General features: G+C 47.6%; 1 protein-coding gene and 1 long non-coding RNA gene across 4 annotated transcripts; one reads left to right on the top strand and one right to left on the bottom strand.

Annotated features, from left to right (window-relative positions):
* The first annotated feature begins 50 nt into the window (after nucleotides 1-50).
* RASIP1 (Ras interacting protein 1) lies at nucleotides 51-18,360 on the top strand. Of its 3 annotated transcripts, none has more exons than XM_081836120.1 (12): nucleotides 51-136; nucleotides 4,666-4,818; nucleotides 6,711-7,291; nucleotides 8,198-8,565; nucleotides 10,150-10,797; nucleotides 11,319-11,356; nucleotides 12,920-13,071; nucleotides 13,869-13,984; nucleotides 14,089-14,332; nucleotides 15,190-15,365; nucleotides 16,770-16,917; nucleotides 17,767-18,360. In XM_081836120.1, exons 2-12 carry the CDS (start codon nucleotides 4,685-4,687, stop codon nucleotides 17,964-17,966), a joined length of 2,805 nt encoding a protein of 934 aa, XP_081692246.1. In that variant the 5' UTR covers nucleotides 51-136; nucleotides 4,666-4,684; the 3' UTR covers nucleotides 17,967-18,360. The 3 variants fall into 3 exon arrangements, with proteins under 3 accessions (XP_081692246.1, XP_081692245.1, XP_081692247.1); XM_081836119.1 differs by lacking the exon at nucleotides 51-136 and adding an exon at nucleotides 1,896-2,058; XM_081836121.1 differs by lacking the exon at nucleotides 51-136 and adding an exon at nucleotides 1,900-2,058 and having other exon boundaries at nucleotides 14,092-14,332.
* On the bottom strand, nucleotides 243-4,658 carry LOC309327074. Its single transcript, XR_014150402.1, has 3 exons — nucleotides 4,314-4,658; nucleotides 1,119-1,289; nucleotides 243-955 (listed from the first exon to the last, which is right to left on the bottom strand). It is a non-coding gene; the product is annotated as an uncharacterized lncRNA (long non-coding RNA).

Below are 18,360 nucleotides of genomic sequence, written 5' to 3'. Positions count from 1 at the left end.
TTGTTTAGACCTTTTCCATTATCCTGAGGTGGCTTTTGAAACTGTTGAGCGTTTCTGCAATCATCTCCCTCTGTGAACTCTGAACATAAAAGCCACAGAAAATTGGTACATTTAATTTTCATTCAAATCTGTACAGGTAAGTTTTCCCTAACAGGTCAAACAACAGCTTCAGAGAGATGGAGGTGCTTTTAATTTGGTGGGCGGGGAGCAGATCTAGTAAGAAAGTATTAGGATTAATGGTCTGAATTCCACCCACCCACCCCCTGTTGTGTCTTTTAAAGAAGAAGAATATAAGAAAACTGGTCAGTACTTCTTGTCATCTGACCATGTGGGACACAAGAGGCTTGAAGAATCACAATATCATGGAGCTCAGAGTGACTCTAAGATTACCTAGATCAGCAATTTGCCCGAAGCCAAGGTCCTGCGAGCACAGACGAAAGGCACACCCAACATACACTGGAAACAAATGAAAGGTGTGAAGTCAGGTCAAAAACACCCACTCTCTTGCCCACACCCAAGCCTACAGGACCAGGGAAAAGGGTGTAGGGGAAATGTAGGCTCATGTACTGTGCAAGCACACACCCCAGGTCCCAGCTGAAAAAAATGATTGGGGTCGGGGGAAAGCTACACACACCCTGTAAAACAGCCGAAGCGGGTGGGCGAAAGTGCATATGAAGGGGAGTGTGGCAAAGGGGAAGCAAATCTCCGCCCAGAATAATGACTAAGGAAACAGGTGTGGGAAATATATTTATGCACGTGCAGCGTCCAAAGAGTTGGCAGCACTCATGCCCTGGCCCCTGCCAAATACTGTGCCAAATTCTCCCACCCATATGCCATATCTGAGCCAAGAATACTGCCCACAACATTCACACACCTATGATAGCATGCATACAGACTGAGTGCAGACAACACACTGTTTTTCCTTAGCTTGCAATTGCAATTACTTTTGCTTTTCCTGAATAATAATAATAATAATAATAATAATAATAATAATAATAATATTATCTTTATTGTCATTGCCCCCTCTCGGGAACAACGAAAATTACTTGGCTGCTCCATCCACCCAGGTAGGGCACTCCACACAAAATCAGAACAACTATAAAAACACTAATTAGAACGGTGGGGATCTAAGTGGAGCATATGGCTCCTGATTTCTATGACTCCTATAATACCTGTTCTTTGGCCATCTTGGCTGGGCCTGATGGAAATCTGAGTCCAACAACGTATGGAGGGCCTTCCCAACTCCTCCTATACACACTAGCCATCATGGGAGTGGTAGTTCAAAACATCTGGAAGGCAGAAGGTTAGGGAAGGCTTCACTAGGCTGTCCCTAAGGCTGTTCCCCAAGGTATCTACCCTATTTTGATCTTTACTATTGCATTTATTGCATTCAGTTTTACAGTTTTTGTAAATCGCTTTGAGAATCTTGCCAATCTGCACATATCTTCATAGCATAGGCACAACTACAGTGGCTGGTTAAAATGTTGGCAACCGTAGCAGCATGCCACAAAGCTGAATCCTGCACATGGTAGTGGAGGAATACAACCAGCTCTGAGGAGCCAGACTATGCAGGCTTTTCACATAGCTTCCCTCAAGGCCAAATGATTCTGCCTGTAGGCCTCATTGTTTGATGTCAGCAAAGCCATCAAATGTCAAAAACTACACACCCCAACTTCTGATTTTCTAAATCTATCCCCTCCCCACCTCTGTTTAACTGCCTGGGGCTTCCTGCTCCTGCTAGTTCAGATGTCTTATTAGCCTGTCTACCCCACTCCCTGCTCCTGCGCCCTCCCTGGTTCTTGGGAGAGGCCCTGCTTCCCAGTCAGTTTCCTGCCCCCCACCTCTCTTTCCTGCCCCACCTCCTGTGTGTGAATGACCAGAGGCACGGGAAATCCGTGCGCAGTCATCGCTGGACTTAAGTCACACACAGCACACTCAGGAACGCCAGAGCTGAGAGTGGCCACCATACCCCAGTGGAAGATGCAGCCTGGCCTGCTGGATGCGTGAGAGTGGGTGACAGTGGGGGACTGCAGCATCTGGGGACACCTTGTGGAACAGGTAAACATGCAGCAAAGCTACAGAATTCAAAACTGGGGAGGGACAGTAAACAGGTGGGAAAATGTGTGCTGAACTCATTTCCTCCTCTGCCCACTGAATCTCATGCAAAGAGAACCCAAAGAGATCAGTCTTTGGCCTTCTTATGCCCAAAACCTCCTCTCAGGGAACCCAGGACTCCTGGCTCCTTGCTTCTTGATAGATTCCTTGATAGATTCTATTTCAGATTATAAAGTGTTCAGGCCTTCCTGCCTTCTCTTTCTTTCTGCCTCTAGAAAGCTCCTGATAGTGTGGAGAAAGGACACAGAACTTAAGATGCTTCCCTTCTCTGCGAGATGTGCAAGTTTACAGTCCTCTCCGGCCCTAACGTTAGGCAGGGTGAAGCATTCTGATTGGAGGGGAGATTTAGATGTACCTTTATAAAGCAGCAGATGTTGGACTATTTGTTGGATAGATGGGGTGGGAGTGGAGGAGGAGGAGCACCATTTAGGTTTTCTCCCTCAGGCACCAAAGAAGGGGTTGTGTTGTCCTTGGTTACAATTAGAGGTGATGAGAGCCAGAACTCACGGGTTTTCTTATGGGGAGATGAAAAGAAGTCAGAATTAATTAGTACTCAGTATTTTGGAGAGGAACCTACTGATTATGATGGAGAAGCAGGAGGTAGGGTGGGAATGGGCTATGGGTTGATGTGTTTATTGCTTTCCTTCATTGTGTCTCATCTCCTAACAACCCAGTAGCTCAGGGGGTACCTTTGTGAGGTGTGGCTTCAAGCTATCCTAACCCCTCAACTCATTTTTTCTGCTTTTCCTGTTGACGTAACTCTTTGATTCAGGGCCTCTGACTCACCCCTCGTGGTCAGGGTGGAAGTACAGGCCTGGTGCCTCTGCTGCCACTTTGATCTGGGTTTGAACTCCACCAGGCAGCTCTCCCCATGAAGCAAAGTGAGCAGTGTGTGTTCTCTGGGAAATTAATCTAGATCTCTCTATAGGGTTTAGGCAAGGAGAGTGCCTGGCATGAAAGAGGAGTGCAAGGACAAAAAAAATAATAAAGCCACAGGGAGGGGAAAGGTTTCTCAGGCATCAGGGCTGAGCTGTGTCTGTGCAAATCTACACATACTTATATACAGTATATGGATTTTATTCATTAGTTTGCTTCTTCTGTATGTTATATTAACAGCATCTTATAGTGCGCTGAGAAAACAGCCAATCAAAAGCATAACATTAAAAGAGAAGAAAATTATACAGTATGATTGCATCTTAAGTGCATTTAACTTGCACGATTTCAAGCATATACAGTTGAAGGCCACTAGCTGAAATCCCACAAATTAAATTCAAGCAAGGTGGAAATCTTAAAACCTCTTCTTACACTGGGAAAACTCAATGCAAAAATAGCTTTTAAAGCTCTCCGCCTTCCTTGGGAAGCAAGGTCCTCCCCACCTTCTGCCTCAGCTGACATGAACTACAGGGTTGTTAATGTGGCAGTGGCCCCAAGCAGCGGTGGAGCATATGCCTGCGCTGCCCAGGGTGGGCACGCTCCCGAGGGGGGCGTGGCATGGAGGGTGCCCTCCCAGGCATGGGATAGCCGCTTGGCTGCCCAGAGCAGTGCATGTGCCTTGCAGCCGGGGGGGGGGGAGCGAGCCGCCCATGGCAGAAATTCGACGCGCCGCCCGCCCGCGACTCCCAAGCCAACCTCAAGCTGTCAAAACGAAGGGGGAATTGGGGAATGCCGCTGGCAAAGCAGCGCAGCTCCCTCCTTACCCTGATAGCTTGCGGTACGCTTGGGAATTGTGGGCAGGTGGCACGCCGTATGTCACCCTCCTCAGTGAGGGCACCAGGGGCAGTCCGCCCCCCCTCCAAACCCCTGGCCCCAAGGTTCCGTTGGCTAGGGGTCAGATTCCACACTTACATAATTTTAGGTTAACCGTGTTTAAATTTTGGCTGCTCTAAAACTATTCCCTGTCCCCTTAGACTCTCTCTCCTCAAAAATAGTTCAGTTGGTAGAGCATGAGACTTTTAATTCCAGGGTTTGGGGTTTGTGCAAGACATTCCTGCATTGCAGGGGGTTGGACTAGATGACCCTTGTGGTCCCTTCCAACTCTACAATTCTAGGATTCTACAATATGGCCTGGCAGGCCTTGATGATATCCAGGGAGCAAGTCAAAACAAGGCTTGGTGTGGCCAGGTAAGAGAAAGGTAGAGAAAGAGGAAGTCTGTGGCACAGGACACCACCCAGCTTGTTGCTCAAACCAAAGAACCAACCTGACTGGAAGCTTTTATAGGTGTTGGACCTTATCACGTGATCTGCTCTGGCCAGTTGAAATTCCATCTTGCAGATCTCTGGTGGGCCATGCTGTCATCTTCTCCTTTGGCTCAGTGGTGGTGCATAGAAATTTTGTTTTCCTCTCCCCCAGATTCAGAGCACTTGGAAATAAAGCCTAGAAGAAGCATGCTGTTTGGGGTTGTCTGAGTGTGTTTTTTAAGAAAATACAATCAATTAAAGCTGAAATGTTCAGATGTTTCTTGTAACAAATGTTGTAAATGGACAGGATGCACGGGTCTGCTTATTTTATGCCTTTCTCTCCCCCCCCCCCCGCATATTCACCTGTCAAAGGTTCTAGGTCCCTGTGACCATGTTCTCGGATGAGCGGAAAGACGGGAGCCCCCGCTTTGGGAAGCTTCACTTTCCTGTTGGCCTTTGGATCAACTCCCCAAAGAAACATTTTGCCAAGCTGGGACGCAGGTGGCCTAGTGTGGGGTCTGTCAAGTAAGTGACTGCCTTGTGGGGCCCAGCTAGACTGATAACGGACCTTGTTGTTTTGCTCCTGTTGTCCCCCTGTCCCCCTGTCCCCCTTCCTTTAGGGTTTATTCAATTAAGATTTCTTTGTATTTTTGCAAACCTTAAAGATTCCACAAGCCTGCTGATGCCTCCTCCTCCAACACGGATGGTGCCATTTTGGCTACATATGAATAGGTACTCGGAGAATGAGTTCACTGTTAGTACATAGGCCATTCTGTTGCTTGTTGGTCTGCCTAAAACACTTACTCATTCAGGCAAAAGAGGCACCATGAAATAGTGCAACCGTTAAGAAGATTCACAGCCCTGGGACTGGTCCATCCATGACAAATCACCTCTCAGGAATTACAGAGAAGAAAACTATAGCAGGGTGGTCTGTGTATGTGGACCTCTGTGCCTTTCTGACATCACACCATTCCGGTCCTCACATCTATTTGCATAATTGCAATCCTTAGCAGTAATTGGCAATTAGCAGCTGTGCATTCCATGATACCACTGGCTCTCACCTCAGACTAAGTTGTGTAGATGCACTGTAGCCTTTGCCTGGTTATGCAGCATTCAGGGAAGCATCATGTGCTGTGAACCACCACTATGGGGTGGGGTGCCAGGGCTACGTTACAGGGGGGTGGGGAATTAATTCAAAGTTAATCCATTCAGAAATTGTATGGAATATTTTAGTAGGCAAAGCACACAGCAGAACACAAATGTGGTCTGTGCTAATGAAATGGGGACTACAATGAACGAACATTCTCCAGGGCTTGGGATAAAATGAGCAAAACAGAGAAAAACTAATTTGCAATCAGAATTGAGCAAGAACTTCTCATAACTTTTTTACTCAAAAGTGAAAAAAAGTATTGCTAGGCTTGCCTTATATCAGGAAAATTCCTGACATGTCCTGGTTTTCAGGGGTAAAAGTGCTGTTGGGGGAATTTTGTTGGATCATATGTATGGCAGAAGTGGAAATAGCTCAAAAAGCTTAAAATCAATTTTGGTGGGTTTCTTAAAAAAAGCGGGTGTCAGGAATTTAACTTTTTGAAATATGACAACCCTAAGTATTGCTAATCTGTCCCCTTCACCTTTGTTTTGGCACCAGTCATTTCCTGATCCTGGCAGCAGCAGTGATCACACTTCCAGGAATTTCAGCTGCTGGTGGGCACCATTTCCTTTTAACCTACCAAACTCCAGAGTGAGGGCAGGAAGAATTGCCCTCACTCTTATTTGGCTTCATGATGACAACTAATACATGATGTCATCATGAAGCTGGTGAATAAATAGAGGGGGAAAGGCATGTACCAGCAACCTGGAGTACTAAGCCTCTAGTTAGTTTCGCCTGTACTTGGCTCCTTTTTGCCAAATTACTGAAATGTTCCCTCCTAGCCTTACAGTGACACCGTTGGGGCGGGCATTGGGCCCATCACTATTTATGATTCTACTTGAGCAGGTTACATCATAATTTAACTCACCTTATCCCTGTGAAACTTTCCTGCCCTCCTCCAAGGCTGCCTGTCCATAAAATTTCTGACTATGTGCCAGAGAGATGGTGACTTGTTTAAGGGGTGAGATGGCTTTGCTGGAAACCAAGGGGGTGGAGGAGAGAATGCTCTTGTACTTGAGGCCTGCTTCGGGGTTTCTCATAGGTGTCTTGGTGGCTCCTGTGAGAACAGGATGCTGGACTTTGGCCCATTGGCTTGATCCAGCAGGCTCTTCTTATATTCTTATGACTTGCCCAACAAGCTTTGAGGCAGAGCAAGTTTGTTACAGTAGATCTCCCACCTCTGAACCCAGCAGCTTGGCTGCTGCATCATCCTGTCATTGTGGTGCCACCCTTGCTGTCTCTTTGAGTCTGTCTATCCTCCTCACAGATCGACATCCTCAGATACAGCCAGCCGTGGAAGTGAGCCTGTGGAGATGCGCCCGGCCACCAAGAATAAGGCCAGTCGACACAAGAGGATTTCAGCGCTCTTCCAGCGGGGTGGGACTGGAGTGCCCACCAGCGGAGGAAGAGGTCGCTGGGCCAGTGAGAAGAAACTGGCCGATCTCATTGATCCACTGCCCGAAGATCGAGTTGAGCCCCCGTCGCAGGGAGAAGTGCCAGGGATCCTGAAAATCTATGGAGGCGACATCTCCACAGGTGCCAACTACAAGAGTGTGCTGGCCACAGCGCGCTCCACTGCCCGGCAGCTGGTGCAGGAAGCACTCGAGCGCTATGGCGTGGCGCAGGCCAATGCCGAAGATGCGTATGTCTTATGCGATGTGGTCGGCAACGTTCACGGCACAGATGGTTCCTGGCAGGCCCAGTATCTCCGTGCAGTAGGTGATTCTGAACGCCCGCTTGTGCTGCAGGATGTGTGGAAACCCAAGACCGGCTGCACACGCCGATTTGAGATCCGCCGACGATGTGATGTGGAGAGGATGGCAGAAGGCGAAGATGGCGATGGGTCTGGTATGTGTGGTGTTGTTGGCAGTGGGTGAGGTTTCCAGGGAACTGTCAATAGATGCTCTTCTGGGTCCTAGGTCTCAATTCTGCTCTAGGGTTTCATGCTGTTTTCAAGTCCTTTAGAAGCTTGGCTTTCATTCATTTCATTTACCATCCAGTTAGGTTTCTAGAACTTATGATTTGTCAGGAAGAGATCAAAAAGCTTTGCTGCTGCAAAGAGGCTAATCAACTTCATTGTCAAGTGCTTAATTAGCATGTGGAATTTGTTTTGCCACAATATGGTGATGGTCTTTAGTTTAGTTGGCTTCTAAAAAGGCTGAGGCCGATGCATGGAGGACAGATTGATTAATGGCCATTAGTGCTGAGACCTGAAAGTATATTCAAGGGCAGTATACCTCTTTGAGTACCAGATACTGGGGGCTAAGTAACAGTGCTCTCTCTCGCTCTCTTTAAGTTTTATTTATGATTTTCCAATAAACAAACATACATTTCATACACTGGAATCCTAAGTATGGTACTCACACATTACCTTTTTTACAAGGACAATTTACTTTATATTGGAATGTGGACACATAGGCAGCTGCAAGGGGAAACCGAATTCCAGGGGCTACAGACTAATGTGGTCCCCCTTCACACATTCCATACATGTAAATGGAGCAAAAGTCCTTAACTAATTGAATAGGAGACAGAATTCCAACTCCTTGTATACAAAGATATCAAAGGAGAAGTGTGACAAAATTATTTTCCCCAAAAACTGCTTGGATATTTCCCAGTACTCCTTCCCTTCCATAGGCCCCCAACTTGGGAGAATTTTCAAAATATATAGGTTAGGTAAGGGTATTGCTTTTATTTTGCACGACTGTTCACATAAATTAGATTTGTCTGTCTGCCTTCTCTCCCTGCCTCTTGTAGGTATCTCCCAGGCCCGTCGGCAGCAATCTCGCCGCTCTCGGGCCGCCTCAGGAGGCCATGTGGCCCCCAAAGAGAGGGCGGACAACCTTTCCCTCCGTCGCAGCATCAGCGAGATGAATCTCAGCACAAAACGCCGCAGGGACCGCAAAGGGGTGCTGAGCATGGCGGTTGGGGAACCACAGGAAGCGGGTCTGGCTGAGGAGTCACGATTGAAGGCATCGGAGGGGGCCGAGGGCACATTGGCTCCTCCAGCATCTGAAGCAGAGGCCATGGATGTGGCCAACTTGGAGCAGCTCTCACAGTGCCTCATACAACCACCAACAGAGCACCCCTATTTCCTACAGTTGTTGGGCTACAATGAAAAGCAGGTAGGTCCACTTTCCTGCTTGGAAGATTGAGGCAGTTCTAATCTTTTCCAACTCTATGGTTTTGATGAAGCTGAGTGACTGTGGGGTTCAGGGTCCTTCGGGGTCCATGTCAACATGGAGTTGGAAAATACTAGAAACTTCTGCTGAAGGAAGGTTGGTTGCCTTCACCCCCACCCCGTCAGCCACTCTTGCCCTCTCTGTTATCCCATATTGTCAGGAAAAGAGAGCAGAATTAAATAAAGAGGGATCTACCTAGGGATAGGGGAGAAATTCAATCCACTTTGGATCTGAATGCAGACTTAACAGATTCACACTTTCTGAAACCACATGTAAACTGAAACACAGCTGTCCTTCAAAATTTGCACTTGTCTGAAATTTGTGATGCAGTTCTTTAGCCAAATAATGAGTCCAAGCATGTGTCTATAAAGGGAAAATATTTTAAAAGTGTGTACTAGTAAAAAAAAATATACATTATATTTGGCAAAAATTCTGGTGAAATTGTGTATCTCACGGGAAATTGCATATGGAAACTGCATATAAGGAGAAACGTGCACTCAAATGTTGACAATTTTTGTGAAGGCTTTTTAAAAAAACCCATAAACTATTGCAGAAATGTGTAGAGCTGAACTTAAGAATCCCAGAAAAGAAACTGGGATAAATTGAAATTGACAGACGTGTCCACCTGGAGGCCTGTGGAGCAAACAGGAATGAATGACCCAAGCAGGACACTTCAGTGTCAGGCCACAGGGAAAGGCAAACAGGTGTAACCCAAGCCTGAGTGAAGTTAAGATGATCCACTGAATTTCTTCAAGCTTAGTTCAAGCAACCTCTTAGAAGAAAGGGAGCAAGATTTCCCATACATTTATGTGGGGGGTGGGTGGGATGCCTTCTTCTTCCTAGTGATCCACAATTGAACCACCAGTATAAAAACCTCTGTTGTGGTGACTTAGGGCTCATCCACGCTTCCTTTTGTGCTGAGTTTCTAGGCACAGAACTGGGATTTCAAGGTCTGTGTCCAAGCATTTCCCCCACTCCTGCTGTTTTCCCGGGAGACACCCCCCCCCCAAATTTACCGCTGAATTGGAGCAAACAGCAAGTGGGTTTTCTGCGGATTCAGTAAAACACAGGTTTTTCTGGGGAAAGCTGTGGGGCAAAATAAAACCTGCTCAGGCACAGACCTGGAAATCCCAGACCTGTGTTTAAAAGGAAGTGTGAATGAGCCCACAGTGGAACTTTTAGTTGTTGCATCAGCCACACTACAGCTGACCTGTGACTATTTGACCACCCAGAGGATCTCTTACCCCTCCAAAGCCTCATCTTTATTTTTTTCTGTTGCATCTATTGCTGCATCCCTTTTGCCTCTGGCTCCACCTACCACTGGTATGGGCCCACCCCTAAGGAAGTTGCCCATGAAGGGACTGAAAAGGTTTCCCATCCCTGACCTAAAGGGCCAATGCTTCAGCCGAGTGCCCCACTGGCCCAACACATGCGCTCGGGGTAGCTCAGGGCCACTAGCAGGAATGCCAACTGCTGCGGCTGATCTTTTCTTCCTGCTCTATTCCCTTCTCTCTCTTTCACCAACAGGAGTTTGTAATCCACGTGATGACACGCCGCCGACACATTTTTGGCCGCCCTGAGCGCTTCCCGGCTCCGGACCAATCCAACTATGTGGACACGTTCCTGAGCGCCCCAGACATCCTCCCGCGCCACTGCTGTGTCGTGTCTTCAGTGCCCCCCGCAGACCCCAACCAGCCCCGGGGCTCGGCCATGGTGCGGCCCTTCCGGGGAGCGTTGATAACCCACAACGGCGCCCCACTCCATCGCCAGGTGGAGCTGGCTCCCGGAGACTTGCTGGGAATGGGGCAGCACTTCCTCTTCATGTACAAGGACCCGCGAGCTGCAGCTGCGCCGCCGGCCTGGCTGCCCAAGGCCTGGGTGTCCCCAGGGTTGGTGGGGGCCTTGGCATGCCAGGCCTGCGGCCGTTCTCTGCAGGAGCGCCAGGAAGCTTTCCGGGCCTACCTCAAGAGCCGAGAACCTCAGCTGCGCTACCGGCCCCAGGAGCAGGAGGCCCTCTTGGCTGAGATTGTGAGGCTGCAGGAGGCGCCAAACTGCAGGTTGGGCCCTGCCTTCCTCTTTGGGCTCTGCCTGGAACACGCCGTCCGGGAGCTGGAGCCAGGACACCTTCCCAGGTTGATAGCCAGAATCGCTCAGCTGGTCAAGGAGGCTGTTTGGGTAAGTGACATGCAGTTCAGTTCATGACCTTTGCGCCGCTTTGACATCCTTCCCTTGTATTCCTTCCACCTCCATATCTAATTCTGAAGCCCTTTATGTAGGTCTGTGTATGTAGCTATTAAGATGTTGATAATCAGGCATGGCATGGAAGGAATCCAGCATTTGGAGCATTTTCGCTTGCACTAAGAAACGGCGGTGGCAGCAAGAAGCTGGGTTCTTATGGTTATAGGTAAAAACATGGATCCTTCTAGCCCTTAAGCTCTCCCTGAAGGCAACTGAAGCAGTTCTAGCTAAGCAGAATTGGAGCTGGTATGAGAGAACATGTAGGAAACACTGAGTTCCTAAGAGGAAGTTGTAAATGTAATGAAAGGAAATAGATTTTCCCCATCAGTTCCTTCAGTACCTGTTTTCCATGGACTTCTTTCCCTTTGGCTTTCAGGCATGGAAAGGGCTCGAGGCTACTCTGTGTTGGGTTCCAAACCTCCATAATTCATTTTATTTTTTCATATCCTTCTTACCAGGAGAAGATAAAAGAGATTGGAGATAGACAGCCGGAAAAGTAAGTAAGAGCTAAAGTATGTCTCATATTTGGCTTCCGGAAGGTGCTGTTCCGCATCTCGCAAGATGTTTGGGAGGTGCTATACTTAGAATCTAAGCAGTTTATCTTAGTTTTTGTCAAACTGTTAAATTGTTTCCTAGGATGAATTCTTGAAGTTGCCATGTCTGAATGCAGTCCTCATGGACAGATTCTGGTATTAAATGGGGTTGGGGTTGATGCCAGGGACTTGGGGCTTTCACCATAAAGGTGCAGGGGTAGAGTTATGCCTCTACACCAAACAGCACAATGGGCATTTTCAAAGTCTGTCCCCGAGGGAGCTACAGACTTCAGACTTTTCTAAGCTTCAGTTTGCTCCGCTTTATTTGATGTAGTGGTCTAGCGAATAAGTTACTTTTGACATAAAGAGACAAATATCAGTTAGGTGACTAGCAACTGAAGAAATATTGTGTGATGCATGAAAAATTATCTTGCAGGTGAAGACATCCTTGTATTGTTTAGTTCAGGGATGATGGAACTGAACAATATGCTCCCATTGTCCCTGATGATTGGCCCTGCAAGCTGGGGATTTGGAGTCCAAACAACATCTAGAACAGTGCTGTTCAACCCTGGGCCCCCAGATGTTGTTAGACTACAGCTCTTATCATCCCTGACAATTGCTTAAGGCTAAGGTGGCAATTGCCTAAACTAAGCTGACAAGATGATTGGAGTTATAGCCTGACAACATCCAGGGATCCAGGTTGAAGGACTCTGATCTAGGAGGCCACAGGCTCCTCCTTCTCTGGTTTAGTTCCTTCCAGCCTTCTGAAGCTTTAACACTTCCCACTCTTGTATAAGTTACTACCTCCCAATATATTTGCATGTGTCGGCTCCTTCCATCCACTTCTATGAAAAGACTTTAATTTTGGCCTTTGTTTGATAGATCTTTCTGCAAATACCATTTCAAAATCAATAGCATGATAACTTGGTGGGGAGGGAGCATAACTGATATGGGGTGGCAGGAAGAGGCAGATTTTCTGAAGTAGAATATCAGTATTATTTTCACCAATAAAACAAACAAATGGCACATGTATGCTCCACTGGAAGAAGCACACATTAATTGGGGACAAACTGCATTTTCTGTGATGCAAAAAATATAGTTCAGTCAAGAGTGCTGTGAAAATGCAACATCTCCATTGCGGTAGTTCAGTTGTGGGAAGGCAATTTGTACTCACTGCTGAAATGATTAACAACTGTAATGCATCCAGAAAGGTCCATAGGTAACAGCATATTAGTAAGTCCTCCTTAATAATATAGCCAGCACAATAGCAACATTGCAAATGTGGAAGGCAAATCCACAAGTAATGAAGACCTAAGTCCCTTGAAAGCAAAGTTCACATATGTCAAGAAATCCTGAACTTGGTGTGAACTCTGAAAATTTGTGGAATGGATTGAATTCCAAGTAGTCAGCCCAGCTGTTGTTTTAATGCCCCAGCCAAGAGTCAGCTGCCTCTGGGCAGCAGGTGAGAGCACCCTCCTGTCATTCGGCAGTGCGCTAATCCCCCTTGCGCTGTCTGATCCCTGCAGCCAGCAGGACAAAGGAGAATTGGGAAATCTCAGCATCGAGGAAGTGGCTGCCGACTTGCGCCCCCTGATGCTCTGGATGGCCAACGCGATGGAGCTGCTCAGCCTTGTGCAGAAAAGAGTCCTGGACATTGAGAAGGACCTGGACTTGGAGGGTGAGCCAAGAATCCTGAACATTCCCTGGGGTCAGAGGAGAGTGGAAGGGTAGCTGTTGGTCAGGATGCCAGGGTTCTCTAGGACATACATCAGAATAGAGGGCCAAGAAGAGACAGATAAAGGAAGACCCTGAGGGTCAGAACTTGATGACTGAGGGCTGTTTGGGTTTTTCAGAAAGGGGAAGGGTTCAAATAGCAAGGGAGCTTATGGTTTCTGTGGGTGCCTCCAGATGGTCAGTATTTTGCAGGAGAGATTCAAGCACATAAGAGAAAATCCAATTCAGATGGACTGAAGCACTCTTGTTGTGCTAGCACAAGGAATGCACATTGAACAAATTTTTCACAGTTATTAAAGTGACAGAGAAATGCATTAAAAAGTATCGGGAGGAACAAATAATCACTGGGAACACGTGGAAACACCCCACAAACAAATCAGGATGGATGCTCATTGTCACAAAATCTCCCCACAAACCAATCAAAACAAATGCTCAATAAAGACAGGACATAACCCAACCTCTGCATAAGCTTTGTGGTGGAGCCTTATGTGAGGGACATATCACAGAACTCTCAAGACACTCTACACACTGTTACCAGATGAATAAGGCATTATGCCAGTTTACCAAGGCCTCCCCTAGAGAATCCTGGGAATTACAGTTTGAGGAGGATGCTGAGAAAGCTGCATAAAGATGCACTACAGCGCTACAGTTCCCATTGGAGAGCAAATGAGTGGGCAACTAGTTTGCTTTCCTGTGATGTAGCTACACCCTGAGACTCGCTCTCTTCCCCCTTCTCCGCAGGAGCTTCCCACAATGCTTTGCTCTCCAGTGACCTGGAGACGTGTGATGAGGCAATGGCAGTCTTGGACGAAGTCATCATGTCCACATTTCAGCAGTCTGTGTACTACCTCACTAAGGTGGGTGAACAAACTCTTGACGATAAAGCCCCCCCCCCACCTCCCCTTCTCTTCCCACCCACCCTTTGTAGTAGCCTGTGTTTCTCATCCCTTTCCTCACCCAGCAGACTCTCTACTCGGCTCTTCCTGCCTTGCTAGACAGTAACCCCTTCACGGCCACAGCTGACCTGTCCCACGTGCCGGAGCTCAGCAGCATGCCAGAAGGAATCCAGGGGACCCTTGCCATCTACCAGGCCACGCTGGAGTTGACCCGTGACTGTGACCTGCACCCTGACCTTGTCTCGCAGACCTTTGGATATCTCTTTTTCTTCTCCAATGCCTCACTCTTTAACACTCTCATGGAGAGAGGTGAGCCTAGAATGAGCTCCTGGCTTCTCAGCGTGGGAACTAGAAGAAAGGCTCAATAGCCCATTTTGTGCGCTAGGGGATGCCCTCCCATCGCTCCCATTTGCACGGGTCATGCTTGTGGGTTTACTACGGGCATCTGGTTGGCCACTGTGAGAAAAGGATGCTGGACTAGACGGGTCTGTTGGTCTGATCCAGCAGGCTCATCTTGTGCCTTAATGCCGCCTAGCCTCACAGCTTCCCTGCACATAGATCAGGATGAATGCACTGTGAAACAGGTTGTATGAAAGCGATTCTTGAGTGTGTGGAGGAGCCAAATGGAATAATACTGATAGTGTGAGACAGACTAGGACTCCTGGGTCTTCTGAGAAGCAAGAACAATCCAGTGAGACACAAGGGTGTGCGGGGATCAAGGCAGTGAGTTATAATATGTTCTAGAACTGAGAATGTTTTCACAGTGAGGCATAAATGACTTTTTTTTTTTTTTTTGAGGTAACATTCCAAACAGGAGAGGTTTCACTATTCACATTGCAAAAATGCCCAGGGAGAATGCATGAAACCTCTCTTCATTGCCCCTGACTAGTGAGAAGAACAAATCCCCTCACAACCCTCCCCCCTCCCTCTCCTGTTTCCTCCTATTTTCTGTCCTGGTCTCTGGTGGAAACAGGCTGTTTCCTGCCTGTCCCGGAGTTCAGGGCTGCCCCCAAGCAGGACAGGAAACAAGCAGGCTGGCTTGGGGCGGTGGCTCCCTCATTCAGAACACAGGGGGATGGGCAGGGGGGATCCCAAGACGGTTTGCCGAGGAAGGTGGAAGATCACTTGTGCTCCATGTTCTTAACATGCTTTCCCCCTTTTTCCAGGCAGTTCCCACCAGTCCTTATTCCAGTGGGCCAAGGCGGTGCAGATCCGAACCAACCTGGACCTGGTGCTGGACTGGCTACAAGGGGTGGGCCTGGGGGACATTGCAACTGAATTCTTCCGCAAGCTCAGCACCACGGCCAACTTACTGTGTGTGCCCAAAACCAGCTTGCTTCAGGTGATTGTTCCCCCTTCTTGGGGCTTGAGGGTTAGGGTGGCAGCGGCTCAACTCTTGGGCATCAGAATCACACACACACATACCACAAATACTAGGTGTCACCGTTTTTATCTGGGAACAGGTGGCTGAAGGCACAGAGGAGGGAAGCTTCATTTCTCCCCCTTTCCTCTTTTATGGTCTGTTTCTTTAAGATGAGAGTGTGCTGGAGAGACTATTAAAAATGAACAACATTTTGAAGCACCCACCCTCCTTGCTTTGTGTAGGAATAAGCAAGCCTGATTTAATTGACACAGGTGCAGGTTTCTGCAAGTCCACACCAGTGCGGGTTTTCCTGTTGGGCTCAGAAAACAGTACCTTGAGGTTCTCAGTTTCCCTTCAAAAAAATTTTCTAGTCCCTATGGAAATAGATGCAGGCATCTCAGAAGCATGACATTTGTACAAATGTGTTGGCTATGTTGCCAGCCCTGCTGCTGATGCCTCCTTATATCTGACAGAGGTCAAATACTTCATGTAAAAAACCCACCCTTAACAACATGCAAATATACTAATTTGCATAAAATATGCAAGTTGCAGAATCCCGCATATCTTGTTGCAGAATAGTATTCATGTTTGTATGAGCCGATCTGGATTCATTGGCTCTGTAAGCGCCTTCCTACCCTGTATCTGCTTGAGTGTCTGGGATTGAGTTGGTTTATCACTGTCACGGGGTAAAAGCTATAGGGTGAATGGTTGTGCCCTATAGTGTCAATGAAGTGGCCTTTCTGTATCTTCCTGCTAACACTTGGAAAGTGTTTTGCCAATAAACTGCTTAGATCAATTTAATTAAAACCTCTTGACTGAGAAAGGGAAGGCTTTTCTCGTTAAGCAGCCAACATCTTAATTTTCTTTAAAAATGTATGTGCTTGTCAAAACTGCAGGTGGCAGCTACCATCTCAGAAGAGGCATCCTCCTGCCCAGTGCTGTTTTTCTAGGGGAAAAAAGGTGCCAGAACTCACCATGAACACCTCCCTCTTTCTCTTAGAATGGCTATGGTGCCCACCTGAGAGGTGCAGAACTGAGTTCTGGGAAGTTCCGGCTGAAAAAAAGCCCTGCTCCTTCCCCTCCCACACATAAGAAGGCATGCCTCTCCTAAGATGGCACCTGCTATGCAGCAAGGCTATACAAAGGAAGTTTGTTTCTTCTTTCAGGGCTATTTTTTCATTCATAAGGAAATGTTATTCTTTTAATATGTCAATTATCACATGATTTATCAAGTCTAGTTTCTGTCCCTATTAAGGCAAATGCTGAGGTTGGCATAGAGAAAGAGCTAGCCAGTCATGGCAGCTGCTAAGGAAGAATGGGTGTTTCATGGGTCTTTTTCTTCCAGGGTTTATTGCTAACCTCTCTTTTCCCTGCTGCACACAGACATCCTGGTCTCGGCTGAGAAATGACTATCCGGCACTGACCCCGGCTCAGCTCCAGCACGTGCTCACAAATTACCAGCTGGGACCTGGGCGAGTGTCTCCCGAATGCTGGAGCCCACCTGAAAAGGAAAGGGATGAGATTGCACATAGTAAGTCAAGGAGATGCTTTGTTTTTGACCCACACAGGGCTCAACTCTCACCACCTCTGGCAGGATTTCTGTGCCCTCATCAGGCAGAAATTCAGCAAGTGAAGCTTTCCCCATCATTGCATTAACTCCACATTGGGGACCTGCCACATCCTACACCAAACGCCCATCCCCTGCTATCCCTCTCTCTGCCCTCAAAATGTGGAAATTGGAATGTGAAAGCATTTCACAACTCATATTATTATCAGTTTCTCCTATAGTCTCTTACCAGGAATGTATGAAGGCAGTGCTATTTTTGTTTTGACTGGTATCTGTGACAATCAGCACTGTTTTGTTTTTGCTGCAGTTTGGCTTCTGCCAGAAAGTTATGTTTTTCACTTCTGTCTGCTATGGCCGAATTTAATGTCCTTAATTTTAATGACATAATTAATATACAATTCCATACCATTTCAGTGCAAAGGAAACACCAGAAAGCCCCCCCCCCCCCGGAAGGGTGCACATCATTAATTACGTATCATTTGCGGACTAAAAAGACAAGAACAACAAATGCTTCTCGCATTTGCTTGCCTGATTTCCACACCTGACCACAAACGGTCACACAAACTGCAGCAATTTCTGTCCCTACCTCTTATCCAGAGGGTGTGATCCATGTGTCATTTAGAATAGAGCTACTGGTGCAGTTGCCCAGGGAGCAGCTGGGAGCGGGGAGACGGGTGTGAGACAGACAGGGTGGGCCTCACATTTTTAAATCTACGCAGGGCACTGAAATTTCCAGCTAATCCTCTGGGTGCAGCAGCCTCGAGAGCAGCTTGAGCACACCTGTTGTTTTAGAAATGCCTTGTCTTCCCACAGGTGACATATTTGAGAGTTTCACAGACCACCCGCCCCTGATCCTTCCATGTGACGGTTTCCGCTTGCGCCTCTCAGAGCCTGTGTCAGACGACACCCTCCATCGCCAACTCACACGCCTGCGACGTTTCCTCTGGGAGCTGGAGCGCGAATCTCTTCCAGCCAACCAAAGGGCAGTGTATGGGCTGGATCCCAGCCAATGAGAAGCAGGGCACACACCACCACAATGATCAAATGGCTCCTGAACCCCTGGAAACCCTTGCCAGTGGACAGACGGAAACCCCAAACTGATTTCGGAAGGGTGGAATCATCTGAACCAGTTAGTGCTTGTCTGAATACAGGGTTGTCCTGAAGGTCAAAGGTCATTGTGACATCTCAGGCTTTCAGTGGCAGCCTCGTACCCACTGCTGGAACCTGGCGGCAGACACTGATCTCAAGGACCAGAAGCCCAGAAACTTCTCTGAGAGATCAAAGCTTCTCCCTGACCCAAACTTCGCTGTTACTTTTCGGCCCTGTGAAAAGCATATATTGTTTATAGCAAAAGCTATGTAGTGCTTTTTCCTCCAATGCAATAAAATTATTAACTTGTGACAAAAA

This window comes from Podarcis erhardii, assembly GCF_964252035.2.
Source record: "Podarcis erhardii genome assembly, chromosome: 13".
Taxonomy (NCBI): Eukaryota; Metazoa; Chordata; class Lepidosauria; order Squamata; family Lacertidae; genus Podarcis; species Podarcis erhardii.
The sequence above is the reverse complement of the archived record's forward strand: the minus strand, read 5'-3'. Positions and strand labels throughout refer to the sequence as shown.

Excerpts from the sequence above, each read along its gene's own strand:
- RASIP1 (XM_081836120.1), top strand. The coding sequence starts at position 4,685 with ATGTTCTCGGATGAGCGGAAAGACGGGAGCCCCCGCTTTGGGAAGCTT. Across the intron at positions 4,819-6,710 it reads CCTAGTGTGGGGTCTGTCAA|ATCGACATCCTCAGATACAG; the intron begins GTAAGTGACTGC and ends TCCTCCTCACAG. Across the intron at positions 14,333-15,189 it reads TAACACTCTCATGGAGAGAG|GCAGTTCCCACCAGTCCTTA; the intron begins GTGAGCCTAGAA and ends CCCTTTTTCCAG.